General features: G+C 37.4%; 1 protein-coding gene across 1 annotated transcript in view; it reads left to right on the top strand.

The window, feature by feature from the left end:
• Nucleotides 1–4,160: 4,160 nt before the first annotated feature.
• The window catches only part of LOC139729007 (calcium-activated potassium channel subunit alpha-1-like), a 28,980-nt gene continuing 14,124 nt past the window's right edge, over nucleotides 4,161–19,016 (top strand). Inside the window, exon 1 of the mRNA XM_071639932.1 lies at nucleotides 4,161–4,986. Within this exon, the coding sequence (XP_071496033.1) occupies nucleotides 4,651–4,986 (336 nt within the window). The 5' untranslated portion in view covers nucleotides 4,161–4,650. The remainder of the gene's footprint in view (nucleotides 4,987–19,016) is intronic.

Genomic DNA, 19,016 nt, shown 5'->3' with positions numbered 1-19,016 from the left:
GAGCATTCACTTATGTAAATGGATTAAAGGATTTTCTTTCGTCACCATCTCATAAATCTCTCACAACCTAATGGAAAAAAATTAATTAATATGATGATAATTATGATGATAATAATAATGATAATAATAATAATGATAATAATAACAACAATAATAATATTAATATTAATAATAATAATAATAATGATAATAATAATAATAGCAGAAGAAAGTTGGTAACATATAGATTGAATTACTCCATTACCTAAGCGGACCCTTTGAACCCTGTTCAACGCTGAAAGGGGAATTCAGTCTCACAGGTATTACTTTGAATCATAGAACAGATTTGATTGATTTACAGTCCTTGCAACAAACACAACATCTATAGTTGATATCTTGAATCCTTACATTGATTTATTTACGTAATTACATGAGGGGGTTCAGAAATAATACATTCTGTCTTTGATATACCTGTAATAGTTGTTTCTAACTGTTTTATCATGAAAATGATTGAATGAACTCTACAGTATAATGACAGTGTACAATGGTAAGACGGAACACAGTCAAAATCCAGCCTTCATGCCGATAGTGTGAAGAACGAAGGGCGCCAGCTACAGTCCACCGAGCTGCAGTGCGGCCGATTCAACTACTAATACTCGAACGAAGACGCACAGACTCGTGCACATTACACACAAACAGAACATCAGACAAACACATTTATACACATGAATACAGAGACAGACAGATAAAATACACAGAAAGAAATATAAACTAAAGAAGGTGATTCATGATGTTACGGTTCACCTAATGACAAATAGATGGATGGGTAGATGGGTATCTAATGTTGATTGATATAAATAGACTGATGAACAGGATGATGGATGCAATGCCATGGATATGATAGATTCTGTTTCAGTTTCAGTTTGTTTTATTTCTCTATTTGTATCATACAAATGAAATTATTATGACAAAATAGATTGGCGCGTAAGTATCGACTAGACAAATACAAAATTGTTCGCCGTGCTTAAAAGTTTCAAAAGAGCCTCGAAAAAAAGTCCCATGAGAACAACAATAAATAAACAAACAAACAAACAAACAAACAAAAATAGATAATAATACGCAGACTATCTGTTGTGGGTTCAGATTACTCTGATGAACATTGCACATTTCCTTTTTTTCTTCTTCAACCTTCATGATAATGCTCAGACCCATGTAGATTATATTATTAATGTTAATCCTATATAGCATCAACCACGATTAAGATTTCATATAGTGCTATTATTTTTAATAAGTTACATTACACTCATTCTCCTCTTCGCTTTCTCTGCATTTATATATTATATGATATTTGTTTGATAATTTGTTAATTGGTTGATTTTTTTTAAATACTATAGTGTTCAATTTTGAATAGATAAACGAAATCAATCATGAAATATCACTTTCTAAACTATGGCCTATCACATGTTTTGTCTATCAGAGAATAATATATAATCATCATTTTGATTTCGAACTGCCACAGGATCATGTCCAAAAGTAACGTTTTGTTGCTTCGACATGCCTTTCACTTTCAATCTGCATACATATGATACAAGACCGTTGCAAGATGCGTTATTTAATCATTCTTTATCGAAAAATATTAATAATAAGTGAGTTAATGGTCTTTGTCGTCATGCCAACCTTCTTTATTAATTATTGGCAACTTTCCGCAAGAGATTACAGTAATTCACAAATGTTACAAGCTATACTTTTCTTGTGAATTCTTCTTTTCCATGTAGAGTTATAGATTAAGATTGTATTGCTTACTAGTTTATTTAAACCAGACTTGATACCATTGTAAAAATTGTATTCATGTTTTGTTGAAATGTACGTGAATCAAAGTTCCTTTAAATATTATGTACTTATGTAAGCGTTATGTATGTTACTTTGTATTACTTTATATGGAAAAAAAATCATTTGAATTTGAATTGAAGTTACATAGAAGAAAACAAAAGTGAACACAAGTGAAATGAGTAGTCTATCACGAGGCAACATTCCGAATACAGAATGCAGGCGATATAATCTGTGGTGATTTATAAAAAGGTAAGTTTTTTTTTTTTGTAAAAAAAAATGATCAATCATAATTTACGTTCATAAAATTATGTATATCATTAATCACGGCAAGATAATATTGACATGTGATCGTTTGTAAAGCACGTCTTATTCTATAGTGGGCTGAATATGACCATTTTAAAAATGAAATCTGGCTCTCTGCTTTTCGGGTATAGCAAGAAAGAGACAAATGAAAAATATCAGTACCTCAACACTACCTCGACCCCCCCCCCCCATACGCTCACGAGCACACATACAAACGCACTCATAATATCTATACAGACACTGTCTTATGACTTGAAGGGATGGTGCAGGGGCGGATCCAGGAATTCTGTAAAGGGGGGGGGGGGCGTGACTAATATTTCTGGTGGCACTTCCGGGTTTCATTTCATTTTTATCTTTTTATTCTTTTGTTTTTCACAAAAAAATAAAGGGGGGGGGGCGTGCGCCGGTTGCGCCCCCTCTGGGTCCGCCACTGATGGTGTAGTTCTCATTGAGATGGGGATTCAGGTTTTAACATTTCGCTAGATTATTAGAAATCACTTTTGTGAAATCTGAAAAAAAGCCTACAATTCTAAGAGGAATAAAAATTGTATTTGATGAAAAATCGTTTTTGAAATGATTGAAATATCCAAAAAGAATATGGTCCTATAAGAACATCTGGGTCACACCTTCTATCAGGACCACTTTGTTTTACGCTGCTTTTGAACATCTCAGCTATTTCAAAACCGATTTTCATCAATAATAGACTTTTAATTCATCTTAGAATTGTATGCGTTTTAATAGTTTATATAAATGGTTCCTAATCATCTTGCATCTTTTTTTTTAATTGGAAACTGTTTAAAAGAAAGGATATTACCATATAGCCACGACTGGTTTAGTGTCAACTGTCAACTGTCGTGAAATAATAACATATGAATAATAAATCATGATACTTTAATTTGAGGAAATGATAGCAAGTTATGAATTTAGATTCTCTTATCCCTATCGATACATAGATGGATAGGTCAACATCACTAAGAATTAAAAAAGATAGCGAATGGCGTTAACTTGTGCTTTTTATACGTTTATCATAAATCACACATAATTATGGTATAGTGTGTAGACATGTAATGTTGTGGTGTAGACAACTCAATACATTTTTTTGCCGTTTGTCTGTTTTCATTCTCTCCCCATCCCCCCTCTTCTTCCTCCTCCTCCTCTTCTTCTTCATCTTGTTCTTTCAGCGCTTCGGTCAATACCAAATCCCAGTGCAACGGATGGTAAATACACCCCCCCCCCCCACACACACACACACCTACTCTCATTTTACTGTACAGAATTATCGCTGTTGTAAACCCGACCCACTCCGTTTTAACAGTATAAAAAGTAATCTCTTTCCATCCTTATCGTCGTTGCCTTCCGATGTTCCAGTCCGAATATAAATTAGTCTCATAAGAACACTGTACAAGAACTGTTTTGCAGAAATTAGCAATACTTTAAAATGTCATAACTTCCTTATATTTCACCCGATTTCAGTAATGTTGGTCTGTGAAGTCATTAGATTTTACTATTTTTTTTTAAATCAGACTATAACTTATGGATCCACCCCCCCCCCCAACCGCCCCCTTTACCTTTCATTCCCCGTTCCGCCTCACTCCTACCAGGGAGTTGAGATTGAACATCTCCCTGTACCCCTTCTACTACCCCTTTTGAAAAAGGTTTACCTGTGAACCTTTATTTTCGAATGCCATGAATCCTATGACTTGTGGACTGCATTGTATCACACTGGTCCCCCTCCTCCCCATGCTTGTAAACGAAAATGAATGTGCGCTCGGCCGACGAATGCTGCTGAAGCCTGCGTGAGCTACGCTGTATAGCAACGAGCGACCGTTATGTAAACGATCCCATCCTAGAGACCGTCACCGTCGTACGTCCAGCTGACAGAACGGTTCCTCCAAGTACATCCTCCGTGTGTCCTCTACGCTCAGATTGATACTGCTCGTCCGACGCATACTAGTACTCCAGTGTACTCACTCACTGTACAGCATCCGGGCTGTACTGTGTGGTAGTAGCAGAGCGCAGCGTTTTAGAACGAATGTAACCGAGGGGAAGGACGGGCGAGGAGTGCTGCAACGTACTTTGGAGACTCTGCTGCGCGTTGTATGCGAACTGCCGACTTGCAGCGACGGTATACAGTCGCGGTGTGACTGCAAGAGTGTTGTATGGTACCACCACCACTGCACCCGGCCGGCCCGTACCGTACGCCGTGTTTATAGTAAGCATAGAATATTGCGTGGCGAGCATAGGTAACGGGAAGCCCAAGCTTGGTACTCATTTTGGCAGAGGTAATTAGTCCCTTTACACTATACAGGACCTCTGGCAGAGATAACATTCGGATATCAACCTCTTCTGCATTACCTGGTACCTACCCGACGTACACAGTTTGTTATCTGTCACCATCATAGACGTTACCCGTAGAAAACCAGGGAAAAGGAGTAACACATGAAAGTGTTTCGCTCCTCTTGGAAACCGAACGCGAAGGGCGAAAGATGAAGTCATTGAAGTGACCACCGAAACTTGAGAGCAACATTTGTGGTCAAGATGTCGTTTGCGAACTTGACTGCCGAACAGTGTGCAGCAACACTGTGCGAAGACAGAGGGGAGGACGAGTGCAGGAAGCGGTATTGGTATGTTTTCCTGAGTTCAAGTTTGATAACCTTTTTCGGCGGACTTTTCACGATTCTGATCGTCCGACTGGTGGTGCTACTGGGATGCAGGCGGCGAGTGCAGGACAGCCAGCGGGCAAGCTCCTCGAGCAGCACCCATGTCGAGCGTACGGGCATGGTGAAAAGCGACGAGGATGTACCATGGATGACGGCTAGTCGTGAATACTCGGCAAGCTTGATATCGGCCCAGACAAAAATTGGAAAGTTCCTGGTAAGATGATTAATTTCATCCTTTCAGTTATCTGATTATGAGTATACCAGTCTAGTAGCCAGTACTATTTCATGTCTGCCAAATGTTGATTTGTTTTTGTGTTTCAATCCACAAGGTCAGACAGAGGAAACAACGACCATGCAACACAGAGATAATGTCCGGGACTGGGTTGACACTGGTCTTAATATACATTACATTGTCATAGACTTTGCCTGCAATTAACAGAGGTCAATCTCTTGCTACACGTTGTAATGAATTGGTATCATGTAGAAAAACTTGTGTACATGTACATGTGTAATATGTTTGCTAAAAAATCAAGAATTTTCAGGCAGACTCTCCTTGATCAATTTGAGGGCATAACCTACAGTTTACCACATAATGTACCAAAGTCCAGCCTCTGTGAAAAGCAAAGTTGAATTCATTGATTGTTTGCTGATTGATGTTTGTTTTCTGACACCATTTATGCTTACTCTGTATTCAAAGAAAAAAGAAAGAATTTGTGAATTCCAAGGACTTTTTGTGCATACAATGGGATCAGCTGTTTTTATAGTCTTGAAATTGCACTGTTTAGCAGTTAATTAACATTTAATTTGGGGCAAGTATTGTCTGACAGGGATTACAGAGTCACTTCATATCTTAATTTCAAATTTAGAGTGGAATTTGGAGACATTATTCACTTTTTGTTAGATTGGTTGAGGTACTGACACACAGTGACAGTTCTGATTTTGAGACGGTGAATTACATTGTAGAAACATTCCTGTCAAGTTATGGTCTTGGAATGGTCGGGATGAAGACGACTTGACACATTGTCGCTACTACACATAACTATCAAATGTTCTCCTAGCAACATATAGAGTGCAAATCATGGGATGCAGCACCATTTGCCACAAATGGAGAAAGAGGCTCGTCAAATTTACCAGTCCGAAAATTGCGCAGAGCCAAGAACACCTGAGGACAACACACGCTGTACGTGTGAACAAAGTTTTTGGAAGCTTTCTGTATCCTTCTGAGTGGTTCCAGAAACACAGCCAAGAGCTTCATATTATAGTGTATTAACACTGTCATGAAAAAACAGAGAGAGAAAGGAAATCAACTTCTTCGTGTTCCTGCAAGGAGCATAAATGTAATACAAGCATCGAGCTGCTCAGCAATGCATCAGACGATGATGTTGTGCCACAGTTGATGGTTTGCACAGGTACACAAGTTTGCTATTTTTGTTTTTTAATCACTGCAAGCAGAGGATATCATAACATACTGAAGAGGGACAAGTTCCACAAAATGGCATATCAGATCATACCAAGACTGCTGTTTCACTCTGTTCACAAATGGAATCTACATCAGCATTGAACTGGATGTCACTCCATGGCAGTGAAAAGTGCATCTACTCAGGATTAAGGAAAAAGTGATTGTATTCCTCACTTGATATGAAGTTGCTGTGGTGATCTAGAGGTTGTTATGGAAACAAACATTATGATTTATAGAATAACCTTTGCCTTTTCAGACCTATTGGAAATTCTGTGCATGACCTCTACTGTGCACTAAGGATCATCATAATCAAACACGCATGCACTTTTGACAGTCTAATAGCACCTTATGTGGTGGAATGTATTGTTTTGATGTTGACACAAGGAGCAAACTGAGGTATTAAACACTTAAATTGTATATTTTTTCTCTGATGAAAATAGCAAATGGAGCATCTGGTGTTCCATTGTTGTTTTTGCTCAAATGCACACTGTATTAAAGTAACCCTCTGAAATGTTATGTTTATGAATGTACATGTACTTAGCAGTAATTCTGCTTCACATTGGTACAGAGAAAGGCAGTGAGATACAAATGTGTACATATTGCTTTAATAATGTCTACACTTGAAGTAAGTTGGATTCATATTGAACTTTGTCTTTCATTGTATCTTGTATATCCATTTTAATTCTGATAATTGTGATTATGCCAGTCACATAGTAAATATGTAAGTAGTACATAGACCCTGTAGTTTGCAGGTCTCAAAGTCTATAAATACATGTTGTAAAATGAATTATTTCACACATCAGAATTGAGTTTTATGTAGTCAACTTGTGAGTTTTTAACAATAATTTGTTGATGAGAAGAAAAATGCAGGTTAGCATACATAGTATGCAGTTCAATAGACACAGTTCACATTAGAACTCTGGTTTTCTGTCATTGATTGTTTACACAGTTGTAGGATACGGAGCAATGCATTCAGACACTATTCAAGGCCAAATGGGATTTGCTAAACATTGAGTACCACTGTATTTGTGAGCATTTAAAATGCCAAATTGCTATAATCTCTGCTGTTGATACAGCAGTTTATGTACAGTACTTGTAAATGCTGCACAGTATTAAAGTACAATAGTCATTTTGGCCTACAAACAGAAGGTTTCATCTCAAGGGGTGTTCAGTATGTTGCATGACATCTAAACAAATTCATGGTATGACAAGGTCCTGTCTGGCAGAATTCATGTGCAGTTATGAAAAAATATGAAAGAACAGTGTTGCTTTGCTGTCTTGTGTGTGTGCATGAAGCCTTTTATAATTATGATCCCTTTGGGGGCTCTTAAATGGATGTCTGTACAATGTATGTAATGTAAGTCTGTAAACTAAGATATCACTATATGATCTGTAGTAAACAGATTCATTAGGAAGAACAATTAAGAAAAATAAAAACAGGGTTCTTAATCAAAAAAACACACACAAAAATGGAATGGAACTAAGAAGATTTTTGTGTATACTGAAGGACCATCATAAAGGTTTGTGTGTAAGTAAACTGTAGAGCAAAATAAAAGGGTGTAATAGGCAATCATGTTTATTGTGATTGTGAACTCCATATCAAACCAGACACTAGAAGTACAAAATAAGATGTACAACTTTATAAATAGTACAGCAAGGCCATCAGAATATTACTATCATGACCACACAAAAGATGTAGATTATATTTAATATTGAGTGCTGTTTGTCCATGATCAAGGATGGGCAGTCAAAGTATGCATGAATTATTGCTTGAATTCAATTATCCTTTGCTAGTATGGCATGCCCGTCATCTGCCGAATGAGTCTGGTGTGTTTGATTACTAGATTGTTGCATACAAATATGTGGTGATGATTCAAGGTCAATGTGGTTAAACAAATATTGTACGGTGAATGTCAATTGTTTGTTCCCCTGGCGTGCAACCACAAGTGCACAAGTGTGCAGCGTGTCCGTGTCGCTCACAATCAGTGTGTGTGTGCGTGTGTGTCTCTCGCTCCGGAGCCGCAAAGGGTACATACATAGTTAATGATCAGCTGTGAGGATGGTGGGAGCCCCAGTCAAAACATGCGCCATGTTGCAGATTTGAGAGTGGACGTTTCTGTGGTGTGGGAAAGACCCATCATTTTAACACATTATAGTCTATCTCGAATACAATGTAGTGCCAGACACTGTTCAGTCATGGAAAGAGGCTGACTTGAGCTAAATATTTCTTAGCATTTTGACAAAGCGTGCTTCAACTGCAACTTTGTGTCATGCTAAAAACTTGTGCAATTTTACCCCATGTTAGAGTTGACTTTGATAACAATGATCATGTGCAACTTACAGTGTATCTGTAAAGTACATGTTAACAGAACATGTTAATTCGTGGAAGTTTCTTCAAAAGTGGACGTAAAATAAATTTACAGAATTGTAAAAGTTTCACTTGTTTTCACACAGCGATCAGATACTATACCCTTGGTATTTGTGGTGAAATGGGCGAGTGATATCACTGCTTCACATTTCTCCTTTACACTTATAAAAAATGCAGAAATATAAAATCTTGGTTTTGTTGATAATCTCAAATCTTTTATTTTGCCTACTTTTCTTTTCTTTTATTCACAAGAGTCACCTTGAAGATGGAATGGAATGGTACAATATGTACTTCTATCATGGCTGGGTGGTACACTACACTGTAATCACATATTTTATCATCCTATGTAACTACTGCTGATCTAAGAAGTGCTTCACAATAGTATCATACTCTAGTTAATAATTTTGAAGTGGGGAGGTTAAACTGTTATGTAGCTTGCATTCCCATTGGTGGATATGCTCCTTCTGCTGTAGATATGGATGACTGTGCCCTTTGTAATAAATCATCACATACTGGAGAATGAAATACTGTGAATGGATGACCGTCTTGTGATAATGATTTTCTTGCTATGTGAACACCAGAATACAAACTGCGCAGAAATGCCTTTGTACATAAATTCATGCCAACTACTGTTCCAAAACAAGCTGAACTCTTCAAACCAGCCTACTGGCTGAAATATTGTTTTGCTTTAAGTCAGAGCTTTGCTTCTTATCAGTGCAAGAAAGGAAATGAAGAAGGAGGTATTGCATGCCACAGACAAATTTGTAGTGATATCCTACTTGTTTTTGTTCAGCGCAAGAATGCTTTCACACTATTTATGGAAAGTAGCAATGTAACATGCACTTTCCTAATTTTTTGTTCTTTGTTGCCCAATATGCTTTCTTGCAACATGATATTCGAGTTTACATCTACTGTTCCTAAACAAGCTGAACTCCTACCAGTACCAGCCTACTGGCTGAAACACTGTTTTGCTATAGATCAGAGCTTTGCTACGAGTGCAAGTAAGGAAGTGAAGGAGATATTGCGTGCTACAGATAAATTTGTAGTGATATCTTGATTCTTTTTGTACAATGCAATCAAAATTAGGAATGTTTTTACACTATTTTTGAAATGCGTACTATACAACATAACATGCACTCCCTCACATTTTTTCCCCTGTATTATCCAATATATATTATCCAGTATGTTTTTTTTTTTTGCCATATGACTCTAATGAATCTACAAATCAATGAAAAAGAAAACCAAAATGCTTTGAGTACATATGCTGTGTAGCTTTCTCTTCTGAAATAGAAATACATTTTGAAAATTCAATTCTGTGAATGAAATTTACTTATTTAGAGAGTCCTATCAACTTTTTTTTTTTTTTAAATGAGGAGTAATTAAAAATATGCTTTTTTATTCTTTTGCTGTTTCTGGTGACCACAGAGATGCACCTGATCTTTTGAAAACTGTGTACACATTTTGTTCTAAAAGTAACCACAGTGCGCTGTAGTGGTGTAAAATATTTTTGAAATTGATGGATGGTAGAGAAAGAGGTGATATAGAAATGTGAGTGATCTGTAAAATGTTATCAAAGCTACATGTACGTGTAGATGTGCGTGGTTCTCGTTGCCATTGACAGCAGATGACGTACAAGGGTTCCTCGGCCCTTCTGGAAAGTTCAGTGTATTTGTACGGGAATAGGAGATTGATAGATTGATTTTGTTACAATCTGTGTCGTGTGATATCTCAACTTGTAGACTTAGTGATTACCCCACAGTGCCATTTTTATCATGCTGTTGATTTCCATCTGAGTGGAGTGGAGATGAGTTTGGAGTTAGGTGATTGTTTTTTTTTTTCTCCCCCTCACGATTATAAATGTGAAACATTGTACAGTCGTATCACAAGCCAGCCTATTCAATTACACTAACTCATTTGAGTCCTAATCAGTCATCTTCAAAGAGACTCTACCTAGATTTGTGGAATAAATTTGTTTCATTGGTACAATAATTAGGAATATAATACGAAGGAATTTTCTTTATATTGTAAGTAAGTACTGTGATATATTTTGTTTTATATAATTTTTGTTTTTGCTTTTGTTTTTGTAAGGAAATGACTTGTCATTCAATGGTACATGTATATTTAATAGGCTCTTAATGTTGCTGGAATTCTTCTACAAACTAGCCATTGTGGAAAGGAATGCAATCCCTGCATGCATTGTACATTAAAATTGAAATGAACGTAGTGATGAAACACAGATTAGCACAAAAGAAATGGTGGGGTTGATTATCATTATTGATAATGATAACAGGAGTACATACACTGTACACATACATGTATGCATAGGAATATAAATGCCACTGTACCTGCATAATTTGTCAGCGTGCTGTGTATTGCCCTGACATTGAAACAGTCTTCACATGTTGCTGACACCCTGAGTAATCAGAATTTTAGATTAGAATTGAAGTCGCAAAAAGGTCAGCAATATTTCCCTGGCATAGATTCAAAACAAGATCAACGTCAGATTTAGTGATCAGGTGGGTGTACACTGTGTGAAGACTGCCAAGAAATGTGTGCTAGAATTATGTCTTTCATGCCGGTGGGATTTATGCTGACATAGAGAAGAATAAAATTAATCAAATCCAAACAAACACACATGTGGGTGTACTAATACTTTATGCAAACAGGGCATACTTAAAGGGGAAGGCTAGTAACTGATCAGTGGGAATCAGTGGAAATGCTGGGAGATGATTGTTCCAATCCTTATGGGATTCATTCAAGAGTACATTGTATATCTATTGTTGTGTGAACATGATTTGCTTCAGAACGGTCTCATATTCAAGTAATGTGCAGATTAATGCTCCGTCACTGACCAGGGACGCTAACCTGGAAGCATTAAACTGCACATTACTTGAATATGAGACCATTCTGAAGCAAATCATTTTCACACAACAATAGATATACAATGAACTCTTGAATGAATCCCATAAGGATTGGAACAATCATCTCCCAGCATTTCCACTGATTCCCACTGATCAGTTACTAGCCTTCCCCTTTAAATACTTATTCTTATTATTTTTCCCTTTTTTTGGGGGGTACTAATGTACCATTACAACTTAGACATTATGAAAAACTGTTCACTTTGCAAGACACTGTGTATCAAGACTATGTACACAGTTCATGCATACTGTAGAGCAAATTGGACCTCTCAAAATATGGGCCGACAGAGAGACCAGCCTTGTTACATGCTTTGAACAATAGTGCAGTGTGCAGTATTAAGTGGTTTGTTCCTCTGTAGAGAAAAATGTTTGATTTTGGTATGGGAGATGGGATGCATGACTGCCAATATGATAGTAGTTGGGCGCATTATCTCTTTCCCCACCCCTTCTATTTTAAAGCATTGTTGTTGTTGTTGTTGTTGTTGTTTGTTTGTTTGTTTGGTTTTTTTTTTTTTGGGGGGGGGGGGAGGGGGGGATGTACATTGTATGTCAGAATGAATGAAAGGCCAAGCATGGTTTGCCCAGAAAGCTATACACAACCAACTGTATTGCAATTTCATGTCATTTTAATTGTTTGATTTTTATTTCATTGCCTGGTCTTTGTCGACAGTCAGAAATTATTGAGATTATACAGCTATTGCAGATAATTCTGATAATGTTCTAATCATTTAAATTGATCGTGCTTTGGTATCATTGCAGCGTGATAATACACTGCTGTAGTGCTGTTTACCGGTACATACTGTCGTACTACCCTGTATGGTACACTACTTCAAGTATAAATATTGTGCTCCCAAATTCACGCTGTCCTATGTTAAAACATGAATGCAAGCTCAAACTTGAAACATTTTTTTTGTGTGTGTGTGTGTGCATGACTGATTTAGGCAAAGGAGGGCGAGGCAACACTTAACTCTGCCAGTGCCATCAGCAGTATACTTGTACACTATCATATAGCAGTTTGAAGTGGTGGTCCGTTGAAGGTTAATAACCTGAGCTGAGAAAGGAACGCAGTGAGCGTTGAGCACAGGGGCCTATTAATTGTTTGCACAGACAGAAACGGTATTCAAGTTTATGGCCAGATGAGGATGGCAAACATGCAATAGATCATCAGAACAAACATTGTGGCAAGTTGATGCATACAGTTCACATGACTGAACGTGGAGCACCCGCAGGTTAGCCTTGCCTCACTCAAGTGTCTGTGGCACCCTTAAAGGGAGTGTACGGTACTGGTTGAGGTGAGGATTCAGCTTGTTTTGAGAGATATTTAGAAACCACTGTATGAAATGTTTAAGAGCATACAATTCTAAGGAGAATCAAAGGTTTATTTGATGAAAATCGGTTTTGAAATGACTGAGATATCTAAAAACAAGGTAAAACAAAGAGATCCTAATAAAAGTCGTTGCCTGTCAATTTTATTAGGATTGCTTTTTTGGATATATCTCAGCCATTTCAAGACCAATTTTCATCTAATAAATGTTGAACCCTTCTTGAAATAACATGCTCTTTCATATTTCATAAGAGGTTTGTCATTATCTCACCAAAAAAATGTTATAAGCCTGAATCCTCACCTCAACCAATACTGTACAGTCCCTTTAAATGCCCAGCACAGCTTCGAGCAAGCACAGAAAAAAGTTGGGGGGGGGGGGGGATGACAGAACAACTTGCCACGCCAAATTCAGTGTCCTTTCATTGCACATGAAAGGAGATGCAGAGTATCTGAAAGCATGCTTTGAAAGTTGGTTGGACAGAGGAAACTTATCATGAGATCAGATTTGTCAATGAAGCAGTCACACATATGCAGCCCCCTCCCCCGCCGCCCCGCCCTGTAAGATTGGTGAATGTTAATGTTTGTTGATAATATACGTACATAAACAAGAGTTTTGCTGTGCAAAAGGTGATACAAAGATAATAAGATGCAGTAGATGCATGGGGCATTCCAAACAAGATGGAGAGGGGAAAGAGGATGGAACAGAAAGTGCAATTTAGCGGACATGTCGCTTCTGACCTTATTGAATGCAGCTCACGTAGCACGCTGGAACACAGCGTAATACTGCACCCAGGCAAGAGATCAATTGGAGCCGCGTGGAGTTCCAACTGATTCCTAATGTAGGTAGATGGCACGCGGCCTGCGCCCGCAGCAAGCCAGCTAATTCCAGGCCCAGTGTAATGCGAGAGAAAGGAACTGATAGAAGCGAGGTTGGGCCCCTTTGGAAGAGGCAAATTTGTCAACCTGGCTGAATCCTCCTACGCCTCCATGCTCTAAGCCTTTCATTGTTTCTTTGCATATCATGTTAAGACATGGGCAGTCAGTCTTTGAATTTCTTTAGTTTTTTTTACCTCTGACAGTTTGTGCTCCCCAAATTCTCCATCTTCATACTAGATACATATACCTTTACTGCTGCATAATGTCAAAGCCTGTTGTTTTGTCATGACAAAATACAGCCATTCAGTGGAACAACTGCTGTCATGCGACCAAATGGAAATACAAAGTACTTTCATAAAAAGTAGTGCTGGCTCTTTTTTTACTGGCCACCCACCCACCACACTTTGTTTGAACACCTCAGATATATCACAAGAGCGAAGAATGCTCATCCATATCTCCATACACCAAAGATGAGGTACTAATTCCTTGCATTTTCTGTAATTTCCTTCGACACTAGAGATCTCGTCCATTTAAATCGAGATTAGGTATGATATCTTTGGTTCGATGTATTTGAAATTAACGTAATTGGCTCCCTCCTCCCCTCCCCAAAAAAAAACACAAACAAACAAACAAACAAACAAACAAACAAGAAGGAAAATGGCCAGTCCATATTAACATATATTGTATAAAGATGATTAATTCCTCAGAAATTCATCCAATGTGTACAAGTATAACAGATAGCATTCGGAACTGTGAGTTGATGGTGTTTACACTGGCAGTTCATTAGCATAAATATGCATGGTACTGAATGCATGTGGTGTTAGCCACTGTTTACCATTGGAGGCAGTGATTAAAAAAAAATCCTTGAGTTATCACATTTGATGCACATGTATAGTTCAGTTGTATTACAAAACATCATACCACATAAGAAATTCACAGTAAAGCCACAAATATAATGAGATATCACTAGTTTTCTTCATAAACCATAACTGTGGATGGTTTATTCTAGAAACGATTTTAATAAACCTATTGTTCATATTTTGTATAAACAATACTTAACATTGATTATACTGATTAACATTTTCATTGGTGATTTCTTTCCTAACATCACATTTTAGAACTATTTTGAAGCACTAAAGCTGTTTTGTTGGTTGGGTTTTTTTTTTAAATCTGCAAATGTAAATAATGGCATTAAGTCATGTAGCGAGTCCACACATTCTACACATTAACGTGATTGAGTTCTTTTGTGATGGTGCAGTTTTGCGGTAACGCAGTCGAAGTGCTGTAGAAAATATCTTGTGAAATATTCAGTGTATACAGTATTAAAGGGACTGTACAGTACTGGTGGAGGTGGGGATTCATGTTTTGAACATTCTTAAGTGAGATAATGAGAAACCTCTTATGAAATATGAAAGAGCATGTAATTTTAAAAAGGATTCAACGTTTATTTGATGAAAATTGGTTTTCAAATGGCTGAGATATCCAAAAAAGTGATAATAATAAAAGGCGACAGGCCACAACTTTATTAGGATCTCTTTGTTTCACCTTGTTTTTGGATATCTCAGCCATTTCAAAACTGATTTTCATCAAATAAACTTTTGATACCCCTTAGAATTGCATGCTCTTTGACATAGATCTCATAGAATGGTTTCTGAATATCTCGCAAAATGTTAAAAGCTAAATCCTCACCTCGACCAGAACTGTACACACCCTTTAAAGTGATGGTGTAAGAATGATAGCAATAGTGGCCAACCAAACATCACTGAGGGTGCGTTTATAAGATTTTTCTTCTGGCCAGAAACAGTGTTTTGAAACACTGTTTATGGCCAAACAGTGATTCTAGCTCGAAAAAAATTCTTATAAACGCTCGCCGTGATTTGAAACACTGTTTGTAAACGCACAAAATAGTGCGTTTACAAACAGTGTTTCTGTAGAATCAGTGTTTCAAAAATCTTATAAACGCAACCGCGATCGTAAACACTGTTTATGTGACGTCACAATGCCTTGCGCGCACCCTGTTTGACCTTTTGCCGAGGAAAAACTGCGCAGAGTGAGTTGCGCAATGGCACAGTCTGAGCAAGAGCCCCAACACGCTCGGAGAAAAAATCTTATAAACGCTCTCCTGACGAAAGTGTGATTTGAAACAGTGTTTCAAAACAGTGTTTCAAAACAGTGATTCTAGGCCCGCAAAATCTTATAAACGCACCCTGAGTCCACCAAAGCCATGGTCACACCAGAATTCACCCAACAGGGAGATCAGTAGACCTTCAGCAAGCATTGGGTCAAGATGCGTGTTCCCTATAAATTATCATACGGGTAGTTAGCTAATTGAATCCCACCATGTACACACTATGTATACCCCCCCCCCCTCAAATATCATACCATGCACACAGGCTTATTAAGGCTCATCTGTTGCCAATCAAGCTAAAGTGAAACCCAATTCAGGAAATTTGTGTCATTAGAGGAGAGTGTTGTTTGAAATACAGTAAGTGTACTGAAAACTAAAACAGCAATATTCCCCAATTAATAAAGCATACTGTATGTGTTTTATGTGGATCTTGCCAGAGTACTCTCCTGATCACATTTTCCCCATTATAGCAATAATATATAAAATGACCCCACCAAATATATTTCTTCTGCCAGTATTTAACGGCTGTAGTCATGGGGATGCTCAATTATTTACACAATATAAAACACAAATGTTTTAACCTGTTGAAGACCGGCCCCGAGTAGACTCAGGCAGGTATCTGTAGGAAATGTGTATTATAGCAAAATCAGCTCGTCTCCAACTTGTTAAAGTTATTGCGTGCAGCAGCAACAACAACAACAACAGCAACAACAACAAATGTACCAAAAACAACATCAAAAACCTGAGGATTCCCCTGCACAGAAACCAGACAAGGAGAAAAAAAGAAAAAAAAAAGAAGAGGAAAAGCGGAGACCTCGTCGTCATCATCTGATATGATGCCGGTCTGTGGCTATGATGCAGTAGAGGAGATTGCTATTCCAGTGCTTCTATAATCACGTAACCTTTTCTCTATATTTGAAAATATCCGTTCTCATTATCTTCCCGATATGGTGAAACCATCCTTGATAGGAATAAAAGCAGCTCCAGCAACAGCAGGCTTTTTTTTTTCTTTTTTCTTTTGCCCCTTAAAATTTCATCATTTCTCAGAATAAACTTGGTATCAAAAACATTTTATGCACATACACAAACACACACGCACACACACACACACACACACACACACACACTGGATGTTTCAAATGCAAATGCTGTTTTATTCATCTATATAATTTATGTGACCATGAAAATCATGAAACAAGTTGCATCAGCCCAACAAAAATCCTCAAAGAAAAGAAAAAAAAACAACAACAACACACTTGTACACATACATGTATATATACCAACAAAGACCTCTGTAGAAGAAGACACTCAGACATTATTCTACATGGACAAGTGTGTAATATCTTCTTTTTTTTTTGGTTGAAATTCACTTTTAAATAGCTGTTAGTATAAAATGCTAGTTGTTTGACTTAAACAGTATCTTGAGAAGATTGAAGGAACTACGCAGTGCATATACCTTGATCATCAGTTATACACATACCGACAAGGACCTCTGTAGAAGAAGACACCCAGATATTATTCTATACATGTACATGGAAAAGTGTGGGGGGGGGGGGGAATCACTTTAGCTGTGAGTATAAAATGCTAATTGTTTGACTTGAACAGTTTCCTAAGAAGATTAAAGGAACTATGCAATGCAAATACACCGATCATCACTCATGTGGCCAAAATAATATCTAAATATGTGCCATATATTTTATGATAATTGTTTTACTATTTTTCTTTGGATTACCTGGATATACCCACAAAAAAACCCCTTCCAAATCAGGATGTCAATGACATCAGTCAATCACTGGAAAGGTACTTGTAAATGTGACTACTGTGAAAGTGGTTTCTTTCGCGCGTTTCGCGCTTTGAGGTTGAACCGCGAATTTAACATCACGCGAAAATGTTTTGAACTCGCCGCTTGTTACAACGCTATTGCGCACATGCACACACGAAGATTCCGCGCATTGAGTGTATTGATGGCCAACACACACACAGCGATACCGCGCAGTAGGTACAAGCATATTATAAAGTACTCGAGAAACGGGATTTCAGGTAAGCCTGCATTTGATTTTAATTTCTGTTTAATAAATAAAAGAATAATTGAATAATATTTTGGGGTTTCATGTGCAAAATAAAACAGTTTTTGCCAACTGTGAATTCACAGAATTTAAACACACGCGAAAAAGTCGGCACCAATGGAAACCGCGAAAGTTTCTGTACGCGAAAGAAACCACTTTTACAGTACTAAAAGACATTGGAATGTACCTCCCCCAGAGGGAGCATAACATGCAGGTTTCCTGGCAGTATCTTTTGTTAATCATCAATAGTCAAACATGGAAACTTGTAAGTTATGCTCAGTCTAGGGGAAGGTGCATTACAATGTCTTTTTATTAATGCTATATGCAGTTGTATTTACTTCACCAGTGATTGATAGGTGATGCCTTTGACAGAATATTGGTTTGGAACGTCTTTTGTGTGCCTATCCAGATAATCTGCAGAAAATGAAATAAATCATTATTGAATATGCAACAGGTATTTAGAAATGCTTTTGGCCACATACTAATAAATGATGTTTGGGGTATCATAAATCAGTTCAAGTGAACATGCATTATTTTGTATTGCATAGGTCCTTTAGGCCCACTGTATTATGCCCTCTCTGTTGATAGTAAAACCTGTGTTTTGCAATTTCATGCAAGAAGTAGAAAGGTTCCTTTAATTTCCTCGTTCTATTCAATGCTTGAAATATCTTTTGTTTGTGCTTTGACGAAAAAAAGTAACTTGTATTGAAAGACCTTGAATGGATTGTTTTGACATAATAATTTCATGAATCATTAATTCAAGCCACATTCGGTTGATTTTACAAGAGCCCTCAATAGTGCTTTATCTAGATAATTGATATACAAGGAATATACAATGTAGTCTATACTATAGTGAATTCTGGTGTTTGATTCTGCTTTACAATATAAATTCCCAGTACTGCTGGATCAAATAAGGGCTGACAAATTTATACATTTGAACAGTCTCCCTGTTGGTCATGTTTAGGTAGCTACAGCTAAGAATTCTCCGTACTTGTAGAGCTGAATTAGACAGGGTGACAAAGTCACTGATGGCACTCGCTGTACACTGTGGTATATATGTGGGACAAGTTATCATGAATTGGTGGGAAGATTTTTTATGTTTGTC

Source organism: Diadema antillarum, unplaced genomic scaffold, assembly GCF_040938485.1.
Source record: "Diadema antillarum isolate AM-2024a unplaced genomic scaffold, OU_Dant_1.0 seq00000214_RagTag, whole genome shotgun sequence".
Taxonomy (NCBI): Eukaryota; Metazoa; Echinodermata; class Echinoidea; order Diadematoida; family Diadematidae; genus Diadema; species Diadema antillarum.
The sequence above is the reverse complement of the archived record's forward strand: the minus strand, read 5'-3'. Positions and strand labels throughout refer to the sequence as shown.